This window comes from Gnatocerus cornutus, chromosome 3 (assembly GCF_029298725.1).
Source record: "Gnatocerus cornutus isolate USDA-ARS CGAHR chromosome 3, icGnaCorn1.1, whole genome shotgun sequence".
Lineage (NCBI taxonomy): Eukaryota > Metazoa > Arthropoda > Insecta > Coleoptera > Tenebrionidae > Gnatocerus > Gnatocerus cornutus.
This window is the reverse complement of record NC_142235.1, coordinates 14,455,050-14,482,080: the sequence shown is the minus strand read 5'-3', so window position 1 is coordinate 14,482,080 and position 27,031 is coordinate 14,455,050. Positions and strand designations below refer to the sequence as shown.

The 27,031-nt window shown below is 36.6% G+C and overlaps 3 protein-coding genes across 3 annotated transcripts; 2 read left to right on the top strand and 1 right to left on the bottom strand.

The window, feature by feature from the left end:
• On the bottom strand, window positions 1–7,362 carry LOC148177302 (fatty acid synthase-like). The gene is made up of 17 exons (XM_088033300.1): window positions 6,899–7,362; window positions 6,643–6,846; window positions 5,636–6,595; window positions 5,159–5,590; window positions 4,883–5,112; window positions 4,491–4,839; window positions 4,199–4,450; window positions 3,178–4,153; window positions 2,992–3,122; window positions 2,788–2,944; window positions 2,096–2,742; window positions 1,894–2,049; window positions 1,442–1,847; window positions 1,040–1,395; window positions 703–994; window positions 391–654; window positions 1–342 (listed from the first exon to the last, which is right to left on the bottom strand). The coding sequence occupies exons 1-17, from the start codon at window positions 7,360–7,362 to the stop codon at window positions 1–3; spliced, it is 6,618 nt and encodes a 2,205-aa protein (XP_087889426.1).
• Window positions 7,363–15,800: 8,438 nt separating this feature from the next.
• Window positions 15,801–16,697, top strand: LOC148177301 (fatty acid synthase-like). Its single transcript, XM_088033299.1, has 5 exons — window positions 15,801–15,861; window positions 15,903–16,071; window positions 16,103–16,218; window positions 16,297–16,618; window positions 16,661–16,697. Exons 1-5 carry the CDS (start codon window positions 15,801–15,803, stop codon window positions 16,695–16,697), a joined length of 705 nt encoding a protein of 234 aa, XP_087889425.1.
• A 1,459-nt stretch (window positions 16,698–18,156) lies between these two features.
• Window positions 18,157–25,523, top strand: LOC148177300 (fatty acid synthase-like). Its single transcript, XM_088033298.1, has 17 exons — window positions 18,157–18,624; window positions 18,681–18,884; window positions 18,932–19,891; window positions 19,937–20,362; window positions 20,409–20,638; window positions 20,683–21,031; window positions 21,072–21,323; window positions 21,369–22,344; window positions 22,397–22,527; window positions 22,578–22,734; window positions 22,782–23,428; window positions 23,475–23,630; window positions 23,677–24,082; window positions 24,129–24,484; window positions 24,530–24,821; window positions 24,870–25,133; window positions 25,182–25,523. Exons 1-17 carry the CDS (start codon window positions 18,161–18,163, stop codon window positions 25,521–25,523), a joined length of 6,612 nt encoding a protein of 2,203 aa, XP_087889424.1. The 5' UTR covers window positions 18,157–18,160.
• Window positions 25,524–27,031: the final 1,508 nt, after the last annotated feature.

The following is a 27,031-nucleotide window of genomic DNA, read 5'->3' as shown; positions in this document are numbered from 1 at the left end:
TTACTTCACAAAAATTTTGTGTACAATTTCGATTAAATCGCTTTGATGTAACATCGACGAATGGTCTCCCTCAACGGTAGTGAAGGAAACGGATTTTTCGCACAGTTTCGATAATTGGTAGTCATCACCATCGTCCACAAAAGGCGATTCTGCTTTTACCAGATGAACGTCTGATTTAATTCTGTCGTGACTAAAATTGTAATTGATCATTGCGTTGCTACGTTGGAGAAAACCGGTAAGGGCAGTTCTTGCATCTTCTTCGTTTTTTAAGAATTTTTTGGGGATCAGTGATAAAGTAAGATCAATCTTTTCTAACAAACTACAACACTTGCGAAACTCCTCCTGGAAGAAAAAGTGAAAAATTGGATTTAAATTAAGTTGGAATAGTACTTTGTTCTGTAACAGTTCATCTTTGGATAACCACAGAGCTAAGATATGTTGGAGGATTGTAGTGTCAACATCTTTGTCTTCTTGTATAAAATAGTGCGATTTTGCCGCAGTGGTCAGATAAGTTGGAGAACCATCGATGAGGATGATTCTTCCGGTGTAACCTCTCTTCTCTAGAAGAGCAGCGAGTTCTAAGGTGACGTCGGAGCCGAACGAGTAGCCGATGAAGATAAACTCCATATCTTTGGAGATTTGTTTTTCAATGTGCTATAATTCAAATTTAGTCATACTGGTTTGTTATTAATTACTTTTTACCGGCAAAATTTTGGTAGCAAGCTCTTGAACTGTCTCTCCGAAATCGAAATGATCATACTGTACACCAAGAAGAAAAACGTTTAACTTGTTTAAAATTTCTAGATGCCTGAGATCGCCATCAAGTCCTGGAAACAGATAAGCAACTCGCTCGCTCTTGTTATTGTTAAGTTCAATGATCGGAAGGTCGTGTTTTCTAATTTGAGAGATGTTGTAATTGAAAATGTTCTCATTAGGTTTGGTCGAAGAAACTTCTTTATTCTTCTGTGTTTTTTCACCTTCAATTTCCGCCAATCTGAAAAAAATGTCAATTCAAAATTATGACGTGTTTACTCCGTACTTTGCAAATGTTAAACTTCGCATTTCCTGCGGAGTTATATAAATGTCGAATTGGTTTTCTAGCAGTTGAATGATTTCAGTTCCCATCATGGAGTCCATTCCCAATTCCGGTAAAGTTGAATGAAAACTAATTGTTTTCAGGTCTTTGATTCCGAGCACGTTGGCGACAGTGTCAGTTGCGGTTACCACACCACTGCTTTTACTGATTTTTTCAGCTACGACCATGCTGGAGACGACAGGATTGTCTTGGGTTAAGAACTTGTCTAACACTTCGAGACAACTCGAGATTTTCTGTTGAAGAGTCCCACCGATGACCAACTCTTTGTTTTCTTTCTGCATTTTTGCCACCAAGCCGACCTGGAAACATTGTTAAAGAAGATGTTGCAGAAGAAGTAATAGCTACATCTCCTATTGCCCCCCATTGGATCGCTACTGCTGGAAGACCCTCAGCTTTGCGTCTTTCGCACACTCTTTCCATGACTGAATTTGCCATTCCGTAGTTGGTTTGGCCTGCGTTACCACGACCACAAGACACTGATGAGAAAACGACAAAATGTTTAAGCTCAGGGCACATTTCCCTTGTCAGTTGGTCTAAAAGTACAGTAGTTTGAGCTTTTGGTGCCAACGACGTCAAGAATGTTTCTGGAGTTTGGTCTTCAAACAAAGCGTCCTTAAGAATGACCGCCAGATTGAAAATGGCACCAACGGGTGCTAAATCTGACGCTTCTTTCAACAACTTTTCGCATCCGAGTTTTGTTGTAACATCAACTGTAGATATTCTAACATCAACACCGTACGATTTCCAAATCCTGGAAGGTCGAATCAGTTGCAGGTTTCTGCATAAAGAGTTTTTACCTAATTCTTTGCTTTTGATATCCACTTTGAACTCCATTTCTTGATACTAGAACAAGTTTTCTGGCTTCTCTCAACACGAGCCAATCGGCGAGCTCCAAGCCAACTCCCCCAAGACCGCCAATGATGATATACGTCAGCCGAACGTCACAGTTAAATCTTAAAATGGCGATGCTACCAATGATGGCTCAGAATTAGTACCTACCTTGGTCTGGCGTTGAATTTCAATTTTTTGGGAACAACAATTTTCTGTTCTTCTTCGTCTCTGATCTTCACCAAAACCTTTCCAATGTGTTTTCCAGTCATCATGTGTCTGTACGACGCTTCAGCTTCTTCTTTATTGAACACAACTCGGGGTAGAGGCTTTATAAAACCTTCCTTAATACCTCTACACATCAACTGGTAAAGCTCAATTTTCTTATCTTCATTATTATACACAATTACATCCAACATGATCCCATGGTAACTTGCTCCTCTCTCCAACAGCAGAAGATTGAGATTTGTGTTATTGGCTAAATCAAACTTTCCTATCTCTAGAAAACAACCCCCTTTCGCTAAACATCTTGCCGAAGCCATTAACTTATCATCAGTAAGAGAGTTTAACACAAAGTCAACACCTCGACCTTCAGTTTCAGTTTTAATCATTTCTTCGAAAGAAGTGTCCCTTGAGTTACCAATGTGGCTGTTCAAAATTTGGGGATAGTGGGTGTTGAGGTAATCACGTTTTTCTTGAGTACCAACAGTGACGAAAATCTCGCACTCATATTGAAGGCAGACGTTCAAAGCTGCTAGACCGATACCACCAGTAGCTGAGTGGATTAGAATTGAAGAGCGTCGCTTTATCTGCCCAATCTAGAATCTCATTGTGCAGTAAACGCCATGAAAAGATTTCTTTACCATTAGAAGAGAACACAGCACTGTTGAATATACTGTCGGAATTGTGGCTGCATCTTCAAGACTCCACGAATCTGGTACTTTCCACAAAAGATAAGAGTCAGCGAAGATGTGTGAAGATAAAGCTTTATTCCCGACCATTCCAGCCACGCGATGACCACTAGAAGACACTCTTTTTGGGAAAGTTTATAATAATATAAATTTTACCTTGCATCCCTTCCTGAAAATTCACAACCAATGGGACACTCATGGTCCAAACGGTTCTGAGTGCAAACATCTACTAAGACACGACCTGAAGCAAGCATGATATCCTTGAAGTTCACGGCGGAGTAATAAATCTGAAATGATATTTAGAAATGGTTTAAGTCATCTTCTAATAAGTGGAAAACTCACTGAAACTAAAGTCTGTCCTTTCAGTAGTGGTGTACTTTCACTTAAATGTCCTTGAAACCATTTGAGGCTTGAAATATTGCCTCGGTTGGTAACGTTAGCGAAGCAATGCTCACATTCAACTTCAGGTTTTTCCTCAAGACGCAAATGTCGGTAAGTTCCCCAAGTACCATTCTTGTAGACATTCACAGCCAAGTTCCCCTTTAATTGGTTCTTGTAGTCTAAGGTTTCGTCCATCGTAAAGAAACATTTAATTTTACTTCCGTTTGGCTCCCGTCTGATGCAGTTGACTAAACCTAACGTTCCTTCAGGTTCAACATTCTTGGAGAAGACAGCAACGTTCTCTTTACTGTTGAGAGCACTTTTTACTTCTGGCAACCATTCAAATTTAGTTGAAGACACTTCAATAAACTTTGTTTTTGAAACTGGTTGACTTGCCCGGAACATGACAATTTTTTCTTCATCAGTTGTAAAAGCAGTCAGAATTTCAATATCGGTGGTGGATTCTGGTACAAATTTAACATCTTCGCGTGTTAGCATAAACCCATTGGGGCTCAAAGACATCATCATTTCTTTTAAATTCGGACGTTGTAAAAGATTAGTACCAACAAGCAAAAGTAAGCTACTTTCAGGTGTTAGAGTGACGTCACTAACTTTAACACCGGGAAACTCTTCGATTTCTGTTGTCGAAGAGATAGTGAGATCCGGAACCACCAAAGGAATATCATCAAGTGCTTCACAAACGAAGTGTAAAAGAAAATCATGACGATGTGTGAACTCATCGACAGTTTCCAAAGCTTTGAAATTATATCCTGAAGAGTTTTCAAGGATGATTTGAGTGTTGACTCTGACAGCGTCTGGTAGGTTTAGAAACGTAAAGTTGGGAACGAATACATGCTTTTCCAAGACTGGTTCTAGTCGAGGCTTTTTCTTAGAAATTGATTTGGCTTGGAGTCCACAAAGTTCTATTCCTCCAGATCTAGAAACAGATATAAAACTACCGTAAGAATATATGAATGATTACTTGATAATGTTTGCATCTTTGCAGACATAGACAGGCATAAGTGATTCCTCATGTTGTTCAACCTCCATGAAGTGCTTCGTTGGATTAATGCTTATTTTTTTGATACCAACAGGGACGTACAATAATCTTGAATCAGCCTGCATAATAATCATCTGTAACATGTTGTCTATGAAGGCGCCCCAATTATTTTCCCACTTGACTAAACCAACAGAACCATCAACACTGCACTTTTGGATGCCTTTGAACAAACCACTAAAAGACAATGAAAAACTTTCTTCAATTCTCGACGTACCTGTAGTTGTAACCACGCAAATACAATTCTCTATAGATCTCATCATGTTGTAAGACTTCTGCAGCATCGCTTGGCTTAAACTCAGTCGGTTTAAGATCGCATTCCGCCACACCTAAATGAATAAACCCACTGACAACCAACGAGTCATTTTCCAAAATTTCAAATTGACCAGTTCCTTTTTGAATGGTTACCAAAAAAGTCACAAAACCGTTTTGTGGCATTGTCACAGCTCTTAGAAACTTGCAGTTTGTGAAGACAACTTGAAAATCCGTGATAGTCAAAAAACGACTTTGCGCAAGAGTTTCCCAAACTAGACGCAAATACTCAGTCGCCGGAAAGAGATTTCGACCTAAAATCTTCATAATTCAATGACTTTTGCAGTGGCAACTTACCATCAATAACATGACCGGAAATAAACTTGTTTTCGTAATTCACGTATGAAACACGGAATTGCTGTTGCAGAAAATCTAATACCTCAACTTTATCATAGTTAAATGTGAACCAACTTTTATTATGGTTCCATTGTACCAGTGGTGATATCATTGGAGTGTTACGACTGACTGGGTACTCAATTTCTGGGTACAACTTGTGGAGTTGGGGGTTGTAACCATTTTCATACAATCTGCAAGAGTGTCTTATTTTCCTCATAGTCTTTGTAATGTGTTTACCTTCCCAACACATCAAGGAATGTGACTGCACCACCATCAACCATCAACAAGTCTTTTTCATTTAAAGCACAATCTGAGGCGTTGAGAATAATGGAATCTTTGGATAGTTTGACTAGACACTCGTGGATGGAAGCTTCCACCACTTCACTATTAAAAGACGTCTGAAAGTTGCGATTAAAGTCGTGTTTCGAAGATTCAACAGTCAAAAACACTGCTTCTTCAAAGTTGATAACATCATAGTGATACGCCGCCACTTGTTTAGAGTTAGAGTCGGCGTAAACTGCCGTTGGAGACACGTCGAGGTGTTTCAGCATGTCCACTATTGCGATTTGGACACAAAGAGAGCCAAAGTGGTCGTAGCGTTTGTCAGCCCAGTTCTTCAAGAAGTCGCCATATTTGGTCAGGTTCTTTTTTTCCAACAGCTTAACAATTCTTCAAACAGTGTTAGTAAGCTCAGTGGAGAAACAAACAACTTACCTTTCAATTGTGTCTTTGAAAAGTGGGAATTGTGATAGATATGATCCAACCACTCTAAAATTGCTGTTAAATTGGCCGAAAAAGAGATAGAATGGTGGTTGTTGTGTCAAAAACTTTGAAGAAGTTTTCATGATTCCACTCTTGGTGATTATAGTGTAACCTCTGAAAGGATGGTCAGAAACGTTGAATTTGAAAATCTGGTGGAGAAGCCCGATGTATTCAGCATCCATTTTAATATTATCTAGGAGTTTTTGAACAGCTTCTTCAGAGCGTCCGCTAACGCAAACCAGTCTAGGAAGATCATCTCTGGGTATTCCATCACCGATTTTAGCTTTTCGATGTCTTCTTAAGATGGCATGCACGTTGCTACCACCAAATCCAAAGTTGTTGACTCCTATAACAGCATCGTCGTCTTGGAGTTCAGTCAACTCAGTCACCACTTTCATTCTCCCTTCTACAAACCCTGTTAGTTCTTTTTTTAGTTTTTTAAAATGGATGTTGGGAGCAATGAGTCCCGTGTCCATAGCAATTAAAACCTTGGCGATGGAACTAACTCCAGCTGACATTTCCGAGTGTCCAACGCTTGATTTAACAGATCCCACAAGAAGCGGTTGGTCTCTTTTTTGCGCTACTGCTGTATCAATCGCATAAACTTCTTTAGGGTCACCGACTTGAGTTCCTGTTCCATGGGCCTCCAAGTAGCTTAGTTCAGAAGGTGCAACTCCACTTTCTTCGTAAATCTCGGACATCAAAATTTTCTGAGCTTGGGATGATGGAAATGTGATACCTTGTTCTTTGTAACCATCGCTGTTACTTTTGGTGTTGATAATTTTGGCGTAGATGCGTCTAGAATCTTTGGCTTTTTGTAGAAAAAAGCAACCAATTGCTTCGCCTCTGACATAGCCATTGGCGTCTTCATCAAACACTTTGCAGGTGCCATCACTTCCCAATATTCCTAATCTAGAAAGAATGACTAAAGTAAGTATTCTGGCGTGTGGAAAATGTACCTGAAGAATTGACGTGTAGCACCAGGAGACAACAGTAAATTTGCGCCTCCAACTAAAGCAGAGTCGCATTTACCAGATCTTATAGCTCTGAAAGCGGAATCCAAGGCGTTCATGGAGCTGCTGCAAGCACTATCGACTCCTAGACACGGACCTTTTAATTTTAGATAGTAACTCACTCTTGATGTGACAAAGTTTTTTAATTTCCTAAAATGTTACAACAGTAATATCTATGCAGTTGAAAGGCTAACCAACTTACCCCGTTACTCCAAATGTTTGGGGAGCAGCGTTGGTAAAAATTTCATCTACACCAGAAGCAGAAGTACACACAAAAACTCCAGTTTTTGCCCCTTCTAGTTCTTTCGGATTTATTCCAGCATCCATAACTGCTTCAATTGCTGCTTCCATAAAAACGCGTATCAAAGGATCCATGTTATCAGCTTGACGATAATGCACTCCGAAAAATCCAGGGTCGTACTTATCAATATCGTAGATTTTTGCAGATCTTTTTGGAATTTCGGGATGCTCCAATTTCCATCTCCTATCGTCATCAGTTACCATGTCTTCTTTGTTAAAAAGATGATCCCGGAATTCGTAAATATTGTTGGATTCTGGAAGACGTCCCGACATTCCTGAGATGACGACTTCTTCGCCAGGCAGGCAGGAGGATAACCACCGCCCATATTGGTAGTTGGAGTCGTCGATACGAATGTTGGAACACATTTTCACACAGTGATTTTCATTCAAAAGTGGTCCAATTAAATACCCGAAAAATCAGAATATAAAATGACAAAAAAATTCCGTCAATTCTTTGAATGTAAATGAGTTATGGTGTTAGATAATGTATGTTATGTTTACAGTGGAACCTCTATTATCCGGGATAATGGAAGGGAAGGGTCGCACGGATAAGTGAAAAGCATGGTTAATCCAAACAACTTTTTTTAACGAATTAGTTACTATACATTAACGTCTATTCGTCATATTACTAAGTTTTTAAAGGCTAATATTCAATTTATTTATTTTTTTTGAGTTTGTCATTATTTTTCGAACGTTAGTTCTAATTTTTCTTAAGTTAAAGATGTCATGAAAATCCAAATTTTCTGTTTACAATTGATGCTATGAGGCAAGAAAGTGTTAATTTTTTTTTTCATAAAACGAAACCTTGCTACATTTTTTCAAACGTTAGTAGAAGACTAAGCTAGGTCTACGAAAAAAGCGAGATTCACAGATTTCCGAGGTCCACCTAGTTAATTGTATTTGGCCATTTAAGATTTAGCAAAGAAAGTTTTAGGATAACTTAATTTTTCGTGTTCTTCGACATTTGAAACTCTGATAAAAATAATTACGCTTGGCAAAATGAAGATTTTACTAACTCGCTTAATGCGATCGGTTCAATGTGTCTTCCTTTGCTTCGCTTTTTAGAGTTTTCGTTAAACGTCCTGTTCAACAATTCGTCAATTTTCGGTTAAATATTTTTCAGTTGCCTCGCCGTAGAATCTGTCGTAAATCTACGCTACCTCTTCCTCTTCTCATTTTTTGTCGGTCATATTCGATCTTTCTATCTTCCATTCTCTCCTTGCCTTTAGTTTCATCAAGAGTTCAATGCAATGCAATGTATTCTAGATTTTTTTATTGATTTTATTTACTTTTCATTTATTACATTGTTGGGCGGTCTTAATTCCGCTCCCTTTATTTAGGCTCTTCATTTTCTTTGCCTGTCTTCCCTTCTATTACTTTGTCACCGTACTGAATGAACCATATGTAGGTAAAAGCATGGAAGTACTTGTTGACAGTTCCAATAAAGACTGTGAAGGAAAAAGCATGTTTAAAAAGGCGGTTCTTCAATGAAACCACGCAGCGCGCTCAACCTAGTAGGTTTTTTGTCATTAGACCGACAGCATTGTTCCTTTTTTTCGATTTTTTTTTGGCCAGAATTAACGCCCATTACGTTGCTGATGTTAACAAAAAATCTCCTAGCTTCTGTTAGTTCCTAAAATAGATTGAAAGGATATAGATATTTACATAACAAGTGTGGAAAGTGAGCAATTTCGCACGAGTGTAAATGTAGATGCACGAGGCGCCAGCCGAGTGCAGATGTTACACGAGTGCAAGAAAGACACTTTCCGACAAGTTGTGTACACTATTTTTCCTACGACCTTTCATCATCAAGAAGAAACCATAAGTTTCGACAATAGTTCATTTTTTATCTATTCTAAATGCCATTTTTCTACAACCTCATAAAAAAGTGACGTATTCCACATATTTAGATGGTTCATATTTTTGTACATCCATTTCCGAAAGTAAAAGTCACTAGTGTGATATGAATATATCCGCACAGACCTGTCAAAACTGATTTATCAAAAACGACCTAACCAATTCATTTTTATCATTATGCATGTTGTTTTACAATGAATCGTCTAGATGTTTGAGACCAAAACTCGAGAGTTACATTTGTATTTAAAAATAACTGTCCATTTTGACAGGTCTGTGCGGATATATTCATATCACACTAGTGACTTTTACTTTCGGAAATGGATGTACGAAAACTTCAACTTTCTGAGTCATTTAACCGTGTGGAAAATGTCACTTTCATATGGGGTCGTAGGTAAAAGTATCTTCCAAAAGAATATGCGATGGGTAAAAACATGCTTTCCACACAAATTGAAAAGAATTGGCCAACCCCTAAAAGAAAATGTTCATCAACCTTTGTTTGGTCACAATCTACGATGCTTGCACAAATTCTTTTCTTCTTCATTCCATAATATCATGAAGTTAAACACCAAAAATCGTATTCCAAAAAGTTATTCAAACTCTCATTATGTTGCTGATGTCTTAAGATCTCCATGTTTCTCTGTTACCTTCCATAAGAGATTGTGGCGCACCAAACATTTTCCAAAATGTTGTCCGTCAATTAAACCACACAGTGAGGTGTTTCTGATGAAAAAAAAATTGACTTCAGAATGATAGCATCGATAATGTAAATGAAAATACCTCAGAACAGAATATTACAACACAGAAGACACAACTTCACGTCAATGATGATGTTTTCCACAAACACTGAAGTAAATTGTCCCACTTCTCAAACAAATCGTACACGTGCAATTGCAAATCGTCGTCTAAGCGGCAACATCCGCTATCTCAGTTGTGAAAATATTTTGCTTCTACTTTTTCTCAGATGAATTTTTCACGGGAATCTTACTGGTGGAAATTATTTTTCATATTTTTGAATAGATTTAATCTTAAGCAAAAATTTGATACCAAGTAATCATTGAGCAAAATTATTTACACTGCCAAAAAATCAGTTTGTTTGCGCTCCCGCTTGACTTTGTAAAAATTGAGATTGCGGAAGATTGCGAAACGCTGTTCCATTGTCTTCTTTTCCATCTTCGTTTGTTCGTCACAATTTGCGATCCCTCCACCAATTCTACACGGTGTCCCAGAACTCGCGCCCCAAAGAGAAAAGGCTTATGGAGGTAACAATTCTGAACCAAAATTTTGAAACCATATTTTTTAACTCAAAAAATAACCGAGATAAGACAAAAAAACTGTAGCCAATCCCGAAGCCGAACAGAATTTGAAAATTGGTAACTATGGACACATACTATCATCCATTGGTCAGTTAATCATTAGACTCTCGTTGCCTAGGAAATTGGGATGGCCATTTACTCCACTTCTCGAATAAGCTTTTGAAATTGGTTGTTAACTTTTTATCAGTTCTGGAATACTATTAAACTTAGTCAATTTTTGTTTTGAAATTTACCATCTGTATTGCTGTCGGCACCCTCTCTTGCTTTCTGGGGCGCGAGTTCTGGGACACCCTGTATAATTGCAATGACTGGAAGAGTCTCATTGTGCTTTTCTTCAAAGGTTATTGCAACAAAAGCAAGAGTAAAGATGGGTAGAAAGTTTTGTTTTTCGCAACTGAACCTTCATTGATGCATTCTACACAAATCTTCCAAAACGTTGTTCTTGAATGAAAAACCCCCCAACGAGGTGTTTCTGAAGGGAAGAAAGTTTGATTTCAGAATAACAGCGTTGATAATGTAAAAGAAAATACCTCAGAACAAATTGTTACAACAATTGTTTCGTTGTCTTTCAAGGTCCTTTCATAGCACCAGATCAGAAAGAAAACGTAACCTCATACCTCACAAAAATGACATTTTAAGTTGGATTTGTTTAAGGCAGCACGTGAAGCACACTCAGTGTCGCCAACCTTCGAGAGTGAATTCGTGGTTTCATCGGTGCCAACTGAAACATCGGCTAGTAAGATAACCTCACGTCTTGACTGTCGATGAATAAAGGATTTTAATGGGGAAATCGCACCGGTCCGTTCTACTGGAAAGGGGGCTCTTGGTAAATTTTAACATAAAAAATTGAGAATTAGAGCGAAATTTGAGAAATGCCAACTGTCACTGGATCGAAATTTTTTTCTCGGGGATGAGTTTTCGATCCAGTGATCTTGAATGAATATCAATCATTTGCTGAAACCCGACGGCAGCGTCACCAACATCGTCCGGTCGAACTAACGACATGTCAAACGACGATGGAAAACGGTTCGCCTTTTGAGTGCGAAAATGTTTTTTGTTTAAATTTTGAGAAAGCAAATAATTTCTCAACATTGCTAATATTGTTTCTGTCATTTCTGTTAATTGTAAACAAAGTCAACTGTCAACAAAACAATGCATGCAACCTAATAAACCAAAAAATATCACTAGGGAGTACAACCCTATACACAATTTTGCGTACAGTCCAAAAATTTGGACACATGTTGGACTTTGGACCTCACGTTCAAAATAAACAGCGTTTAAGTAAGTGTTAATATTGAATAATTAAAATCCCCAATGAAAAGGTATTGTAATAACAAAATAGATTTTAACCGAAGTTCAATTCATTGAGGCAGAAATGCATTTAGCCAAAGAAGTTGTTAACTCAACTGAACTATTGATTTAAGACTTGTTTTAATGGCGCAAAATTTTTTATAAGGCCCTTGAGCCCTCACTTATCAAAGTTTGACTGTATTAAATAAAAGTCATGTGTGTTAAATTGCAAATTTTTAGTACACCTTGACCTCTAAAAATTTAAATAAAAACAGAATTAATAGTACTGCGCATTTGAGTACTTTTTGTACATAGTGTTATTTCATGATACGACAATAGCCAAAGAGAAAATAAAAACAATTATAAAAAGTAATCAATAGACTTATTAGTCATCGTCAACCAATGGTAATTGAGTCCTCGTTTAAGTATTGGTCCCGGAACAAAATTTTTCCATTTTTCAGTCAAAATTTCGTTTATTTGTGCAACAAATTTAATTATTGGTGCTCATTTATTAATGCAGAATTTTACACAGAATTTAAAACTGTGCTAATTTTTTACGTATACATTTGCTTACAAAACTTTCGCGTACACTAATTTTTCGATTTTATATTAAATGTCTCACCTGACAAAGTTTTGATTCTTTTGAAATTAGAAGAGTTTTGGTCCATAAAACAAGTCACTCTTTATTATGAGTTAGACCAAAATACCGTCTTAAGGTAAAGAAAACAAGTGCTAAAATGAGATATTTTTGGAAGAATTCAGATTCGACCAATCAGAGATATTTATTTTTTCAAGTAAACCAATCACAGCACAATTTTTTTGGAAATTTCACAAGTGCCAATTGTCCGGAGAAACACAGATCAAAAAAATAAATTTAAAAGAATGCATTTTTTCAGACAAAATATTATAAGTTTGCTAAAATACTCTCGCGACTTTGTCATAATCATAAACCTAAAATCCCAGATCAACGCAAATTTATTCCAGCATCCATAATTGTTTTAACAGCAACTTCTAATAAAATTCGCAACAAAAGATTCGTGTTGTTAGCTTGACGATGACCGAAAAATTCTGCATTATATTTTTATCAACTTCTGCAGATCTTTTTGGAATTTCAGAATGACCACCTTCTGGTATTATTATTGACCGTGTCTTCTTTGTTGAAGGAGTAAAGTGAGATTGAGAAAGACGTCCTACCGTTCTTAAAATAACGACTCCTAAAGGACAGAAAAAAAAATTGAATATAAAGAAGGAAAAAAGTTCAAAATGTCAGAAGATGAATTACGTCAATCGTTTGAATGTAAATGAGCTATGAAATAAAATTGACAAAATATTATGCCAAAAACAGTTATGAAATTATCCTTGAAATTGAAACAAAAACACAATAGTTTCGTCGAGAAACGATTGACTGATCTGTTATAAAGTACAGTCAAACCTGCGTGAACGAAAAAAAAAACAGTCATTTTCATTCTAGAAATCCTTACAAGCCAGAAAACAAAAATCTGACAATAACATATTTTTAATACGACTAAAACCTACATTACATTTTTTGCAAACAATTCAAAATGGAATTAATAAAACATTTTTTTAAGTAGAATTCCAGTCTGTTTTCATAAAGATATCAACATAAAAAGCATTTTTTCGCATCTAACAGTAACATTGGATATGTATATTTAAATTAACTTAGGGTTCTATTTATCGGTTAACAATTGCTTTCACTTAAATACAAGTAATTATTATCCTTCAGAAATGTTATGTTACATTATAGTTGTATAAAAAATATTGTATGCAACACGCAGATTAATAGATAAACAGTGCTTTTTTCAATTGTAAGCTTTATAGCACTGCCGACTTAAATATTATTTGAGTTATCAAGTTTCTACTGTATAATTAACTTCCATTATACGATTTTGTATTGTATTTTTGGAATACTAGACACACACATTTTAATTATCTAATTCCAAAATAACATACATTCAAACGACAGACGGAATTTTTTTCTTTGTAATATTTTAACGTATTCTCTAATTCATATTCAGATTTTCAGGTATTTAAATTGCACCGTTGGTGCGCGGAATTTCACAGTGCGAAAATGTGTTCCAACGATCGTATCGATTAAGTATTTTAGGCACTATTTTAGCCACTTGTTTTACATTCAATATACAGGTGTCCCGGAACTCGTGACCCAGAGAAAAAAGGCTTATGGAGACAATTCTGAACCAAAATTTCAAAACAAATTTTTTTTAGCTAGAGGCCACCACCTTTGTTTAAGGGGATATCAAACAAATTTCAGTATAGGGCAAATTCAATGTATTTTTCCAAACACGATTACTCGAAAACTATTTGAGTAAATTGCTTTCTGTTTTTTGCATATGAATCTGTTCAACGTGCACTATGTTGAATGCTATATATAATTTTTGTAAAATGATTCTTTAATGACTTTTTGATTAATTAAATACGTAAACTTGGCTAAAAGCAAAATAATTTTTAGCATTCCACATGCGTAATAGTTTTTGAGAAATCGTGTTTGGAAAATTTCATATTCGATGCATGTTATCCTTGTCTAGCAGTGACATCTCTTTTCTCTGTACCAGAGAGGTCTGTCTGGTAGGTAGAAATGCGGGTACCATAAATCAATTTTGTAGCCGAAGAGATAGTTTACAACTGAAGCTTTTCCATAAACACACAAAATCTTAAATTTGCCTGAAACAAGATTTTTCTCTTTTATTCAAACTGAACGTAGCTTTGAGGATAATCATTTCAAAATTTTGAACTTTATATCTGATGAATTAGGATTTTAAATTGTTTTAGAATAGTTTTAGGTGATAAATATTTGTCTTTATCTTTATTTTTTAAGGGAATCTCGAACAAATTTGAATATAAGGCAAATTCAATGTATTTTTCCAAACACGATTACTCGAAAACTATTTGAGTAAATTGCTTTCTGTTTTTTGCATATGAATCTGTACAACGTGCATTATGTTAAATGCTATATACAATTTTTGTAAAGTGAATATTTAATGACTTCTTTATTAATTAAATACGAAAACTTGGCTGAAAGCGAAATAATTTTTAGCATTCCACATGCGTAAACTTTTCAAAATTCACTCATACGTATTTTGAGAACAACCAGACAGTAATATAACGTCTTGTTGTCAAAATTATGACTTTGGGGTGGTGAAAAGACTGAAAAAATTTTCGTAATTTAAAGGTTTTAAAAGATAGATCAATCACTAAAGCAACAGAATATAATTATTATATATCGTGTGATTTATTAAATTTCCATTCTAGGTAGGCCGTGTATTTTGGACGTGCGTTGACTTCTTGTTCGATAACTAGCAAATCTCGCAAATATTAAGTCGAAACTACTGTAATGGTGTTAGTTACGACATGAATTTTTTTTCTCAAAGCCAACTGCGAATGGAAATTTAATGAATCACACAATATAATTTAATTATTTATAATTATGTTCACTATTTTTTGTTACATTCACAAAAATCTTGAACAAAATTCGAAGATCCCAGTGCATCCATTAATTCTTCAATTCTTGCAATTACACAAATCCCACCTTTTCGGGAAAAATTTAATTTATTTATGAAGATAAACATTAAATAATAATAATGAGATATTGTAATTATTAAGTTTCACGGGTGTAATTTGTAAAATATCGGACTCTACTATCAAAGTATTTAAGATTTACTGGCCATGGGCAATAATAATTTGGCCATCAGTGCAGTCAAAACTATTAGCTATTGTCCTGACCACAAGATGATGGTAATAATAATCTAAACCATTCGGGCTGGGGTTTTAAGAAGTAGTTTTTATTTATGGTTTTATTACCGTAGTAAGCAGACTGACCATGGGTAACTCACTAAAAGAGTGCCGTCTACAAATAATGAGGGTTGAAGGGAGATGCTGCATTTAACGTTTGGATGTTTAAAATGTTTCATATAATTTTTCCTTTACGCAGAATTTTGAAGCCGAATTTACCGTTACAGTTTGTTAGATATCCCCTTATTGCTTGGAAAAATATCGCCTACGTGAGTTTTCGAAATACGGGAGTTTTCATAATAAGTTACTTCTCTAGTGTCTTTTTATTTAAAACGACGTGTTTGGATTTATTCCGCAATTAAAAAAAGCTGGCGCCACCGCTTAGAGAATCCTTGAAGGACCGCCAATACTCGCGCAAACGTCAAAAAAATCGGTATATGCAAAATCCTTTAGTTGTCCATACTGATAGATCCTTATATTGTGGTCAGATGAACATTAACACTCGTTGCCTAGGATATTTTACTCCATCTCTCTCGAATACTATTAAACTTAATCAATTTTTGTTTTCTCCTATTGATGGAGAAAGGAGTCAGCTATTATGCAATCATGTTGGATCAAATAATTTATAAACAACAAAGTTCGAGTTGTTACAATTACTTTCCAAAGGTGTTAAAGCAGGTTTTGTAAAGCCTCTCCCACGAGCTGTATTCAACAAGGAAGAAGTTGAAGCGTCATACAGATACATGATGACTGGAAAACACGTTGGAAATGTCTTGGTGAAGATCAGAGACGAAGAAAAAGAAATGATTGTTGTTCTCAGAAGAATGAAATTTAACGCGAAACCAAGGTAAGTTCTAATTCTGAGCCATCATTAGTAGCAGCGTCTTTTTAAGATTTAACTATCATTGGCGGTCTAGGGGGAGTTGGATTGGAGCTCGCCGATTGACTCGTGTTGAGAGGAGCCAGAAAACTTATTCTGGTATCAAGAAATGGAGTTAAAAGTGGATACCAAAAGCAAAGAATTGGGTAAAATTTCTTTATGCAGAAATCTGCAATTAACTCAATCTTTCAGGCTTTGGAAATCGTACGGTGTTGATGTTAGAATATCTACAATTGATGTTACAAGAAACGTTAGATTTAGCACCCGTTGGTGCCATCTTAAATTTGGCAATCATTCTTAAAGACGCTCTCTTTGAAAACCAAACCTCAGAAGCATTTTTGATGTCGTTGGCACCAAAAGCTCGAGCTGCTATACTTTTAGATGGATTGACGATGGAAATGTGCCCTCAACTTAAACATTTCGTTATCTTCTCCTCAGTGTCTTGTGGTCGTGGTAACGCAGGCCAAACCAACTACGGAATGGCAACTTCTGTCATGGAAAGAGTGTGCGAAAGGTGAAAAACTTCCAGCTGTGGCGATCCAATGAGGGGCAATAGGAGATGTAGTTATCACTTCTTCCTCAACATCTTCTAATGAAGATTATTTTTTTGCCTTTTTGCTTGCCCATTCTCCGTTATTTGCTGATTCTCCGTTCTTCATTTTGCCATTTTACCCATTTTGCTTCTTTATTTCCCCTTTCTATGATCTTCAGTTCTAGTCAGTGTCTTTCCCAATTTGCAGTCCCCTGGTCACCAAAAAGAGTTTTGTCATTTCTCACAGTTTCTTTCTCCAATTCTTTTCTTCAAATTGTCCCAAATTCTACACGTCTCTTCTTTTATTTACATGTTTTACCCAGTTTCTTGCCCTTTTCTATTGAACTTTCCCCAATTCCACGACGTTCGTCATTTTGCCAAAAATTTATCTTCGAGCCAAAATATCTGATTCTTCAGTTTTAGATTTTAGACTTTGTTATTCAAGCCCCCTGGTCATTTCCTAGATTTTCTTGCTCTATTCTTACCGCAAATTACTCCAAATTTCGTTTGCCGCTCCAGTACTCACCTCCTTTTTTTTTAGAAAACCGACTTACCAGTAGGAGACTAGTGGAAGTAATTCTTCCAAAAGCATGAAATGAAATTGTATTTTTGAAAAAATAAATTTTAATCGAGAAGTAGGTAAATTTTATTTCCAATAATGAACACAAAATTAAAAATACAAAATAATTCAAAAATTCTTCTTATTAAAAAATAACGCATTGTCTTATTTGACACCACGCTCCTAGATTTTATTAACTTTTATTGTCTACTTTTTTTTCAATTTTGATAATTTTTTTAAAAATATTTTTTTGTAAAAGTAGAACATATTACACATTTCTGAATCAAGAAAATTAATATCTTCCAAATTATGAAATAAAAATACATCGCCCAAAATATACTAAGACATTTAGAAAAATTCTAAAATCATCAATTAAAAAAAAAATTTTTTCTCGTGTTCAAGATAAATTTTGTTGCTGTGCGATGTTGTTTTCCAAGCGATGCCGACCAATTACACATATCCATTTATTTAAATGTTTACTTATTTGAATTGAACAGTTGGTATTGTTTACTGTTTACTGTTTACTGTTTTAATTTCGCTTTTAATTAAATTTTATTTTAACGGTCAACATCAGATTTTCAAAAAATGTATTAAACATAAAGGAAATTCATTAAAATTAATTTCACTTAATGTGAGAAGGTCACTCAAAATGTCAACAAACTTTTAGACAGGGTGTCAAAATTTTTATCAAATGTTTACAAAAATTAATTACTTTGAAGAGCGTATCGAAAAATGAACTTGTTACTTTTAGGACAACAAAAGCGTTCTTATTATTGTTAAAATTGGTGATGATCTGATGATGATTCAACAATCAATGCGTGGTGTCTAAATTTTAAGAACACTCTGTATATTATTGTTGAATTTATGGAAATTTTTTCTTTTATTTTGGTAGCTCCACCCTCTTTTATATTCTGATTATTGGGTATTTAATAACCCTGCTGGATGGTAAAATTTTGTCTGTGAAAATGTGTTCCAACAATCGAATCGACGACCCCAACTACCAATATGGACGTTGGTTATCTTCCTGTCTACCTGGCGAAGAAGTTGTCATCTCAGGAATGTCAGGACGTCTTCCAGAGTCTAACAATATTTATGAGTTTCGTGACCACCTCTTCAACAAAGAAGATATGGTAACTGATGACGATAGAAGATGGAAGTTGGAGCATCCCGAAATTCCGAAAAGATCTGCAAAAATCTACGATATTGATAAGTACGACCCTGGATTTTTCGGAGTGCATTATCGTCAAGCTCATAATTTTGATCCCATGATACGAGTTTTTATGGAAAATGTCATTGAAGCGGTTATGGATGCTGGAGTCAATCCGAAGGAGTTAGAAGGAACCAAAACAGGTGTTTTTGTAAGTGCTTGTACTACAGATGCGGATGACATGCCTATCTCTTCAGAGCCCCAACAATTTAAAGTAACAGGGTAAGATGTGAAGCCGGTTCTTCTTTCCAAATTGATATTACTTTGTACCTTTTTAGGAGATTAAAAACCTTTATTACACAAAGAGTGAGTTACTATCTAAAACTAAAAGGGCCATGTTTTGGGATCGACACTGCTTGCAGCAGTTTTTTGAACGACCTTGACTCCGCTTTCAAAGCTATAAGACATGGTCAATGCGAGAACGCTCTAGTTGGATGTGCTAATTTACTGTTGTATCCTAGTACTACTCGTCAGTTCTTCAGGTACTTTTTCGACAAGCTAGAAGATCTAATCTGATCATTTCTTCTAGAATGGGAATATTGAGTAGTGATGGTACCTGCAAAGTGTTTGATGAAGATGCCAAAGGCTACGTCAGAGGCGAAGGCATTAGTTGTCTTTTCCTACAAAAAGCCAAAAATTCTAGACGCATTTACGCCCAAATCATCAACACCAAAGCTAACAGCGATGGTTACAAAGAAGAAAGTATCACATTTCCATCATTCCAAGCTCAAACAATCTTGTTGACGGAAATTTACGACGAAAGTAGAATAGCACCTTCTGAATTAAGCTACTTGGAAGCCCATGGAACAGGAACTCCAGTAGGCGATCCTCAAGAAGTCCACGCGATTGATACGGCAGTTGCGCAAAAAAGAGACAAACCGCTTCTTGTGGGGTCTGTAAAGTCAAACATCGGACACTTGGAAGTATCATCTGGAGCAAGTTCTGTCATCAAAGTCCTAATCGCTATGGACATGGGACTCATTGCTCCTAACATTCACTTCAAAAGACTGAAAAAAGGACTTAAAGGGATAGAAGAAGGAAGAATGAAAGTGGTGACTGAGTTGACTGAACTCCAAGATGAGGATGCTGTTATCGGAGTGAACAACTTTGGATTTGGTGGGAGTAACGTGCATGTCATCTTAAGAAGAAATCCAAAAAAGAAAATTGCCGATGGGAAACCAAGAGATGATCTTCCGAGGCTGGTTTGCGTTAGCGGACGCTCTGAAGAAGCTGTTCAAAATCTTTTAGATGGTTCCAAATTGGATTTTGAATACATCGGACTTCTTCACCAAATATTTAAGACCAATGTTTCTGGACATCCTTTCCGAGGTTACGCTATAATCACCAAAAGTGGAGTTGTAAAAACTTCTTCAAAGTTTGTGACGAGTCAACCTCCATTTTATGTCTTCTTCGACCATTTTGACATCACTTTTAAAGTGGTGGCATCATATCTATCCAAATTCCCACTTTTCAAAGACACAATTGAAAGGTAAGTTGTCTGTTTATTTAACAAACTACAAACGTCGTTTTGAAGAATTGTTAAACTGTTGAAAGAAAAAAACGTGACCAAATATGACGACCTTTTGAAGAACTGGACTGACACACGGTACGATCTCTTTGGCTCTATTTGTGTCCAAATCGCAATAGTGGACATGTTGAAACACCTTGACGTCACTCCAACGGCAGTTTACGCCGAGTCCAACTCTAAACTTGTAGCGGCGTATCATTACGATGTTATCAACTTTGAAGAAACCGTGTCTTTCGCAGCTGAAGCTTCAGAGCTCGACTTTAACTGCAACTTCCAGACCTCTTTCAATAATGAAATGGTGGAAGCTTCCATCCACGATTCTCTAGACAAATTATGCAAAGATTTCATCATTTTAAACGTCTCAGATTGTGCTTTAAATGAAAGAGACTTGTTGATGGTCGATGGTGTCACGTTCCTTGATGTCTTGGGAAGGTAAAGTCGTTATGAAGTCTGCGACAAATTTTATTCATTTTTTCAGATTGTATGAAAACGGATACACTCCACAACTCCACAAGTTGTACCCAGAAATTGAGTACCCTGTCAGTCGCAACACTCCGATGATATCACCTTTAATACAATGGAACCATGATAAGAGTTGGTTCACTTCTGATTATGACAACTTTGTGGCATCAGATTTTCTACAACAGCAATTTCGTGTTACATACATGAATGATGATAACAAGTTTATTTCCGGTCACGTGATTGATGGTAAGTTACCACAACAAGAGTCATCTATTTATTGAAAATTTTAGGTCGAAATCTTTTTCCGGCCACCGAGTATTTGCGTTTAGTTTGGGAAACTCTTGCGCAAAGTCGTTTCTTGACCATTACAGATTTTCAAGTTGTCTTCACCAACTGCAAGTTTCTAAGAGCTGTGACAATGTCGAAGAACAGTTATTTGACTTTTTTGGTAACCATTCAGAAAGGAAGTGGTCAATTTGAAGTTTTGGAAAATGATTCGTTGGTTGTTAGCGGTTTTATTCATTTAGGTGTGGAGGAATGCAGTCTTAAACCAATCGAGTTTAAGCCAAATGATGCTGCAGAAGTGTTACAACATGAAGAGATCTATAGAGAATTGTATTTGCGTGGTTACCAGTACAGGTACGCAAATAAACAAAGAAAGTTTTTTACTGTCTTTTAGTGGTTTGTTCAAAGGCATCCAAAAGTGCAGTGTTGATGGTTCTGTTGGTTTGGTCAAGTGGGAAAACAATTGGAGCGCCTTCATAGACAACATGTTACAGATGATTATTATGCAGGCTGATTCAAGGCTATTGTACGTCCCCGTTGGCATCAAAAAGTTGAGCATTAATCCGAAGAAGCACTTCGAGGTGATTGAGCAACTTGAAAAATCTCTTATGCCTGTGAATGTCTACAAAGATGCCAACATGATCAAGTAATCAATTCTTGATTCTGAACGTAGTTCTACATTTGCTTCTAGATCTGGAGGAATAGAACTTTGCGGACTCCAAGCCAAATCAATTTCAAAGAAAAAGCCCCAACTAGAACCCGTCTTGGAAAAGCATGTCTTCGTTCCTAACTTTTCGTTTCTAAACCTACCAGACGCTGTTAGAGTCAACACTCAAATTATCCTTGAAAACTTTTCAGGAAATAATTTCAAAGCAGTGGAAATCGTCGATGAGTTGACACATCTTCAAGAATTTCTTTTACATTTTGTCTGCGAAGCACTTGATGATATTCCCATGGTAATTCCCGACCTCACCATCTCTTCAAAAGCAAAAATTGAAGAGTTTCCTGGTGTTAAAGTTAGTAGCGTCACTCTAACTCCAGAACATAACTTACTTTTACTTGTTGGTACAAAACTTTTACAAAGCCCGAATTTAAAAGAAATGATGACGTCATTAAGCCCCAATGGGTTTATTCTAACGCGCGAAAATGTTGAATTTATACCAGAAACCACCACCGATATCGAAATTCTGACTGCTTTCACAACCGATAAAGAGAAAATTGTCATGTTCCGGGCAAGTAAACCGGTTTTAAAAACAAAGTTTATTGAAGTGTCTTCAACTAAATTTGAATGGTTACCAGAAGTTAAAAGTGCTCTCAACAAGGAAGAGAATGTTGCTGTCTTCTCCAAAAATGTTGAACCTGAAGGAACGTTAGGCTTCGTCAACTGCATCAGACGAGAGCCAAACGGAAGTAAAGTTAAATGTTTCTTTATAATGGACGAAACTTTGGACTACCAGAGCCAATTAAGAGGAAACTTGGCTGTAAATGTCTACAAGAATGGTATTTGGGGAACTTACCGACATTTGCGTCTTGACGAAGAACCTGAAGTTGAATGTGAGCACTGCTTCGCCAATGTTACCAACAGAGGTGACATTTCAAGCTTCAAATGGTTCCAGGGAGAGTTAAGTGAGAGTACGCCATTACCAAAAAGAAAAGTTTTAGTTTCAGTAAGTATTCCACTCATTGAAGATGTCTTAAGTCATTTCTGAACCATTTTAGACTTATTACTCCGCTGTGAACTTCAAGGACATTATGATTGCTTCAGGTCGTGTCTCAGTGGATGTTTGCACCCAGAACCGTTTGGACCATGAGTGTCCTATTGGTTTTGAGTTCTCAGGAAGAGATTCAAGGTAAAAGTCATAATATTATTATAAAGTCTCTAAGAAAAAATGTCTTGTAGTGGTAATCGCGTGGCTGGAATGGTCGCGAATAAAGCTTTATCTTCGCACATCGTCGCTGACTCTAGTTTTTTGTGGAACGTACCAGAGTGGTGGAGTCTTGAGGAAGCAGCCACTGTTCCAGCCGTGTATTCAACAGTACTATATGCTCTTCTAATGGTAAAGAAAAATCTCAAATTATGTACCATTGTACAATGAAATTTTAGACAGGGCAGATGAAGCGACGCTCTTCAATTCTAATTCACTCAGCTACTGGTGGTATTGGTCTGGCTGCTTTGAACGTCTGTCTTCATTATGAGTGCGAGATTTTTGTCACTGTTGGTACTCAAGCGAAACGTGATTATCTCAACACCCACTACCCCCAAATTTTGAACAGCCACATTGGTAACTCAAGAAACACTTCTTTTGAACAAATGATCAAAACTGGAACGGAAGGTCGAGGTGTTGACTTTGTGTTAAACTCCCTTTCTGATGATAAGTTAATGGCTTCGGGGAGGTGTTTAGCAAAAGGGGGTTGCTTTCTAGAAATAGGAAAATTTGATTTAGCTAATGACACAACACTACATCTTTTGTTACTGGAGAGAGGAGCAAGTTACCACGGGATCATGCTAGACGAAATCATACCTAATAATGAAGAAAAGAAGTCTGAGCTTTACCAGTTGATGTGCAGAGGTATTAAAGAAGGTTTTGTTAAGCCTCTACCGCGAGTTGTGTTCAATAGAGACGAAGTTGAAGCGTCGTACAGACACATGATGACTGGAAAACACATTGGGAAAGTTTTGGTGAAGATCAGAGACGAAGAAAAAGAGAAGATTGTTATTCCCAGAAAAATGAAATTTTACGTAAAACCAAGGTAGATACTAATTTTATTGAATCATTGGTAATAGAGACAATTTAAGATTTAATTGCGACGTTCGGCTGTCGTATATCATCATTGGCGGTCTTGGGGGAGTTGGATTGGAGCTCGCCGATTGGCTCATGTTGAGAGGAGCCAGAAAACTTATTCTGGTGTCAAGAAATGGAGTTCAAAGTGGATACCAAAAGCAAAGAATTGGGTAAAATGTTTTCACAAAGAATCGTTCAACTGATTCTCTTTTCAAGGCTTTGGAAATCGTACGGCGTTGATGTTAAAGTTTCGCTCAATGATGTGACAACCAAAGTTGGGTGCTCAGATTTATTGAAAGATGCCTCAGATTTAGCACCCGTTGGCGCCATTTTCAATTTAGCAGTCATTCTTAAGGACGCTCTCTTTGAAAACCAAACTCCAGAAACGTTCATGACGTCGTTAGCACCAAAAGCACGAACTACTATACTTTTAGACGAATTAACAAGAGAAATGTGCCCTCAACTTAAACATTTCGTCATTTTCTCATCAGTGTCTTGTGGTCGTGGCAATGCAGGCCAAACAAACTACGGAATGGCAAATTCTGTCATGGAAAGAGTGTGCGAACGACGCAAAGCTGAAGGTCTCCCAGCAGTGGCGATTCAATGGGGAGCAATAGGAGATGTAACCACCACTGCTTATGCAACATTTTGTCTAACAATTTTTCTAGGTTGGTTTGGTGGCGAAAATGCAGAAAGAAAACAAAGAGTTGGTCATTGGTGGTACTCTTCAACAGAAAATCTCAAGTTGTCTCGAAGTGTTAGACAAGTTCTTAACTCAAGGCAATCCCGTCGTCTCCAGCATGGTCGTAGCAGAAAAATTCAATAGAAGAAGTGGTGTTGTAACCGCAGTTGACACTGTTGCCAACGTCCTCGGAATCAAAGACCTTAAAACAATCAGTCTTCACTCAACTTTAGCGGAATTAGGGATGGACTCCATGATGGGAACTGAAATCATTCAACTGCTAGAAAACCAATTCGACATTTATATTACTCCGCAAGAAACTCGAAATTTAACATTTGCAAGGTACTGAGTGATCACAACATCATTTTGACTTTACATTTTTTTCAGATTGGCGGAAATTGAAGATGAAAAAGCTCAAAAGAATAAGGAAGTTTCTCTGACTAAACCAAATGAAAGTCTTTTTATGTACAATATTTCTAATATTTATAAAAACGACCTTCCTATCATTGAACTGAATAATAACAAAAGCGAGCTTGTTGCTTTTTTGCTTCCAGGGCTTGACGGCAACCTCAGACATCTAGAAATGTTAAACAGATTGAACGTTCGTCTTCTTGGTCTACAGTATGATCATTTTGATTTTGGGAAGACAGTTCAAGGACTTGTTATCAAAATTTTACCGGTGAAATGGTTTTAATTAGAAATCAATTAAACTAAATATAAATTTTAGCACATCGAAAAGACCATTTCCAAAGATAAGGAGTTTATCTTCATCGGCTACTCCTTCGGCTCCGACGTCTCCTTAGAACTCGCTGCTCATTTAGAAAAGAGAGGGTACACTGGTAGAATCATCCTCATTGATGGTTCTCCAACTTATTTGTCCGCTGCGACAAAATCTCACCATTTTATACAAGAAGACGAAGATTTTGACAATGCAATCCTCCAACATATCTTAGCTCTGTGGTTACCTGAAGATGAACAGTTACGGAGCAAAGTACAATTTTAACACATTTTAAATTCAATCATCAAATTTTTCTTCTAGGATCAGTTCCTCAAGTGTTGTGGCTTGTTAGAGAAGATTGATCTTACATTGTCATTAATACCCAGCAAATTCTTAAAGGAGGAACAAAATGCAAGAGCTGCCCTTATCGGTTTTCTCCAACGCTCCAACGCTATGATCAATTACAGTTTTAGTCACGACAGAATTAAATCAGACGTTCATCTGATAAAAGCAGAATTGCCATTCGTGGACGATGGAGATGACTACCAGTTATCGAAATTGTGCGAAAAACCCGTTCCCGTCACCACCGTGAAAGGAGACCATTCGACTATGTTACATCAAAGCAATATTTTCGAAATTGTGAACAAAATTTTTGTGCAGTAATTAAACAATTAAAGTTCTGACAAAATAAAGCGTTATCTCAAAAATTATCCTTACTCCTCAGTAGTTTCCACTGTGTTACTCCGCTCATGTGCCTTAATTAGCCAGTAATAAGAAGGTGGGCGTTCGCTCGAGCTATTAGAGAGTTTTTACAAAGCATTGCGCCAATCGCACTTCTAGCGCAAAGCCCAATCGCATTTTGTTCTTGGAATGTGTCGATTTGTCGATTTTGAGCAAATATTACAAAGTTTTTATCTCTACAGGAGGGAACATCAGCGATTTTTATTAGTGACTTCTCATTACAGCACTATTTTTGATGTCGGAATAAAAGTGCCACAAAATAACGTCATTCTAATGAGTTATAGGTAGATAGTAAAGAGTCCGCCAACACAAGTGTTCTGGCCTAAAATCGCTATTAATTATAAAGCTATAATAGCTATTTGTGTACCAAGGCCAAAAAGTGTTTCTTTTTTGGCCGAGCCTTTTTTCAATGGCCGAGGCAGAAAGAAGGCGAGGGCAAAATGGCACTTTTTGGCCGTGATACACACAAGATTTTTTTAGGCGACATCTTTAAATTTACAAGTTAATTAATTTTTATTTGTGATTTATTGATTTAATCAATTATAACAACTGAATATTTGTAAATATTTATGAATCCTTCAGAAAAGTTCATATTTTCTTTATTTTCATTTGCTGTTTCGGCATGTGTAGCTTCACAATTTGTATGAATTAGGTTTGATGTGCTTTTTGATGTTGTTGCAGCAGCACTGCTAGACATGTTCATTTGCAATAATTCAACGTCTTTGTTGCACTTTACAGCAGTTTGTCGAGTTAATTTTACCCAAATAATTATAAAATTGGAGGTAATGTCGGTATCTTGATGTAATATGCAAAACTATGGATAGATGGCGCCACCATAGACCGGCCAAAAATGTTTGCGGCCAGAAGACTTGAGGCTTTTGTAGCCTAAAAATTCCATTTTCAGTTTAAGTCGCCTAAAAAAATTATTTTTTTTTGTGCTGCTAGAGAAAACGAAGCGCTTCAAATTGAGATAACCTTTTTTAATCTAGTCCTAACCATATGTGATTTAAACGCCAAAAACTACGCTTTTCAAAAATCAAAATTAAGAAATCGGTGGAAAACTTAACCTATTATGTTTCTTTTATACAGGGTGTCCCAGAACTCGCGCCCCAGAGAGCAAGGGAGGGTGCCGACAGCAATACAGATGGTAAATTTCAAAACAAAAATTGACTAAGTTTAATAGCATTCTAGAACTGATAAAAAGTTAACAACCAATCCCGAAAGCTTATTCGAGAAGTGGAGTAAAAGGCCATCCTAATTTCCTAGGCAACGAGAGTCTAATGTTTAACTGACCAATGGATGATAGTGTGTGTCCATAGTTACCAATTTTCAAATTCTGTTCAGCTTCGGGATTGGCTACAGTTTTTTTGTCTTATCTCGGTTATTTTTTCAGTTAGACAATTATGGTTTCAAAATTTTGGTTCAGAATT